The 2,804-nt window shown below is 55.3% G+C and overlaps 1 protein-coding gene across 1 annotated transcript in view; it reads left to right on the top strand.

Moving 5' to 3' along the window:
* Positions 1 to 2,804, top strand: part of GBA2 (glucosidase, beta (bile acid) 2) — a gene marked incomplete at its 5' end in the record, with an annotated part of 17,390 nt that overhangs the window by 9,880 nt on the left and 4,706 nt on the right. The window contains 3 exon segments of the mRNA XM_010156199.1: positions 1,857 to 2,048; positions 2,137 to 2,313; positions 2,606 to 2,738. Coding sequence (XP_010154501.1) covers positions 1,857 to 2,048; positions 2,137 to 2,313; positions 2,606 to 2,738 — 502 coding nt within the window.

Below are 2,804 nucleotides of genomic sequence, written 5' to 3'. Positions count from 1 at the left end.
GATGGAACTGCCCCAAAACCTTCTGCTGGAGATGGCTGCTTCGTGCCACCCCTCTGCCTGCTCCCACTCCCTGAGAGCGCTTGGGCTTAGCTCCGGAGCCACACTGGAGAAAAATGACTGTGCCAGATGCTTGGCTTTAATGTAGATAAAAGGGATTTGCTGCCTTTCCTTCGAGTCCACCAAAGCTGCCTGGCTGGGCTGCCCAGCCTCCCTTGGCAAGCTCCTGCCTGGCTCCATCGCACCTTCTGCTTCCCCCCAGCTCCAGGAGCACCAGGCTGGAAGGAAAGGTTTGGCCTCATGAGCTGGGAGTCGACTGCCTCTTCCCTTTCTTGCAAGTAGGTGTCACTGGTTGCTCTGTGACATCGCTCCCGATCTCGGTCACCCAGCAGAGTTCTTGTGGAGTGGGTGCGGGATGGAGAGGAGCCAGCCTTCCCCTTGTGCCATCACCGAGCCTCGAGCTGTGCTTTCCCTCGCCCAGGCAGTGACTTGGGCTGTGCTGACGCTGCCTCGTCCTGCCAGCAGTGCGCGCGGTGCCGAAGCGTTATTTACCTCCCGCTGCACGCAGGGGCTCTTTATCTTAACGCAGTCCTTGCGGTGCTGCTGTTCTGCTGTTTTTGTTTGTCTGGGAGGTGTTTTCACGTGCAGGTGGGGGTTTGTTGGTTTGGGGTTTTTTTTTTGTTTGCTTTTGGGTTTTTTTCTTGTGGAGACTCTCTTTTTTTAATCAGCCTGATACGTCGGTCTGCCCTTGTAACTCCTCTGAGATCTTGGCCTTAGTCTGTTGAACAATTTTATTTTTTTACCCCCTTATCAGAGGAGGAAGGTTTTTATTTCCTCCTGATAACCTCCTGAAACGGCTGTTTACCTAACAAGCTCTATTTGACCTTTCATGAGTCTTTTACTTTCACTTGGGGATTAAAGTTTCAAACCTCTCCTACCAGACACCAAAAACAATCAAGCATCCTGTGCATCTCAGTCTGATCCCTTCATCCTCAGGCTGCCCCTCCTCTCACCTCAAACTTCCTTTGTTCTAGGCCACAAACTCTTGCATCACCGCCCAATTACAAAATTGGAAGGATTAAAGTGCTTTTGAAATCGCTCGAAACTAAGCCCTGTTTTTGTTTTTTTCCCCGAGCTAAAGCTGCACCTTCTTTTCCTTCCCTTTTTTTTTCTTTCTGTTTTGCCCAAGATTCCCGGCATTTACCCAAGCTAACCTGCTGGTATTCACAACACACACTTCGCAGCTGCAAGGCACGTTCTGGTGCCACTAGACCGGCTTTGCCATTATCTTTCCCTTCGGCAGAAGATGCCTCCAGCCCCACTGATCCCAGACGATCCTTTGCCTGTCTCTGGCCAGCGTCCCGTCTCTTGTAGGCATTGCAGTGCTCCTTGTCGCTGGTGCAGGTGGGCTGAGGGAACAGTGGCCTTACCAGGAGGAAGTCTGGGCCTCAGATAGTCGTTAGGCTGAGAAACGAACAGGGGTGTCCAAAGGATGGTGTGGTTGGCCAGGTCTTCAGAGCAGACGCTAAGGGATGAGGGGGATTTGGCCAGTGAGAAGGTGAGGGGCTGCTCATGGAGACATCCTACTTAGATGAGCTATCGGCCTCCCAAGAGGAAGGTGCAGTTAAGTTCAGCATCTTATGTTACGCAACTGTTTATTTTTATTTTTTTTATGTGCATGTGTGTCTTTTCGGGGAAAGAGCCTTTTTCACTTCCTCTTGTTATTTTCCTGAGGTGGCTATGTACCCAGCGAGTAAGGTTGGCTTCTTTCTCAGGGAAAGCTTAACCCTGTTCCCTGCACACCCAGCCTGAGTGAGCGTTGAGCCCAAAGCTCCCCTCCCCCAACTCTTTCCATGTAGGTCTTCCCCAAGAGTCACGTTGTCAGCGCGCTCAAGACCATCTTTGAGAAGAACGTCATGGGCTTTGCCGGCGGCACCATGGGGGCGGTGAACGGCATGAGGCCCGACGGCGTGCCCGACACCTCCAGCGTGCAGTCCGATGAGGTGTGGATCGGCGTGGTCTACGCCTTGGCCGCCACCATGATCCAGGAGGTGAGCGGTGTTGCTGCGCCCCTCGGCACGGGGCAATCTCCTCGCGCTCCCGCCAGCGTGCTGATAGTTGTCTTCCCTCTTGCCGCAGGGACTGGTGGAAGAACACACTGCCGAGGCCTGCTACCGGACAGTGTGGGGGCGGTTGGGGATGGCTTTCCAGACACCGGAGGCCTATCGGGAGAAGAAAGTCTACCGTTCTCTGGCTTACATGCGGCCCCTTAGCATCTGGAGCATGCAGCTGGCCCTGGAGCGCAGAGCCGAACGGGTACCGGTGCAGCCCCCCCAGCTCCCCATCCAACCTTGAGCCTGGTGGCACTGAGCAGGGCTGCGGGTGCACCAGGGAGCTGGCGGGCAGGGACCCTTCCCTCTTCGATAATATTCACATTGCTGTTTTCCTTCCCTACCTCCACTACATGCCCTTCACCTCAGGGGGCTTCCAGCCACTGATGCTGAGCACGACGGGGATCCAGAGGTGCGGGTAATGTCTCCTCGCAGAGGAGAGGGGTGGGATAAGGAGGTGCTGCTGGAGCCTGTGCCTCCCCTTCCCCATCGCTCAGGGCTCTGACAGCCTGCAGGAACCCCAGCCATCCTCCACCGGGGCTGGTACCTTGCCCAGCAGCACAGGAGCCCTCTATCCTGTGGTCAGCGGGCTGGGTGAAGTGGGAGTTGGCCTGCAGGACAAAAACCTGTGTGAGTGTGTGTGTGTGAGGACAGGGGACTGGTGCACGCAGGCATGGGGATGCTGGAGTTGTCCCT

This window comes from Eurypyga helias, unplaced genomic scaffold (assembly GCF_000690775.1).
Source record: "Eurypyga helias isolate BGI_N326 unplaced genomic scaffold, ASM69077v1 scaffold15067, whole genome shotgun sequence".
NCBI lineage: Eukaryota > Metazoa > Chordata > Aves > Eurypygiformes > Eurypygidae > Eurypyga > Eurypyga helias.
This window is presented reverse-complemented; position numbering and strand designations above follow the sequence as displayed.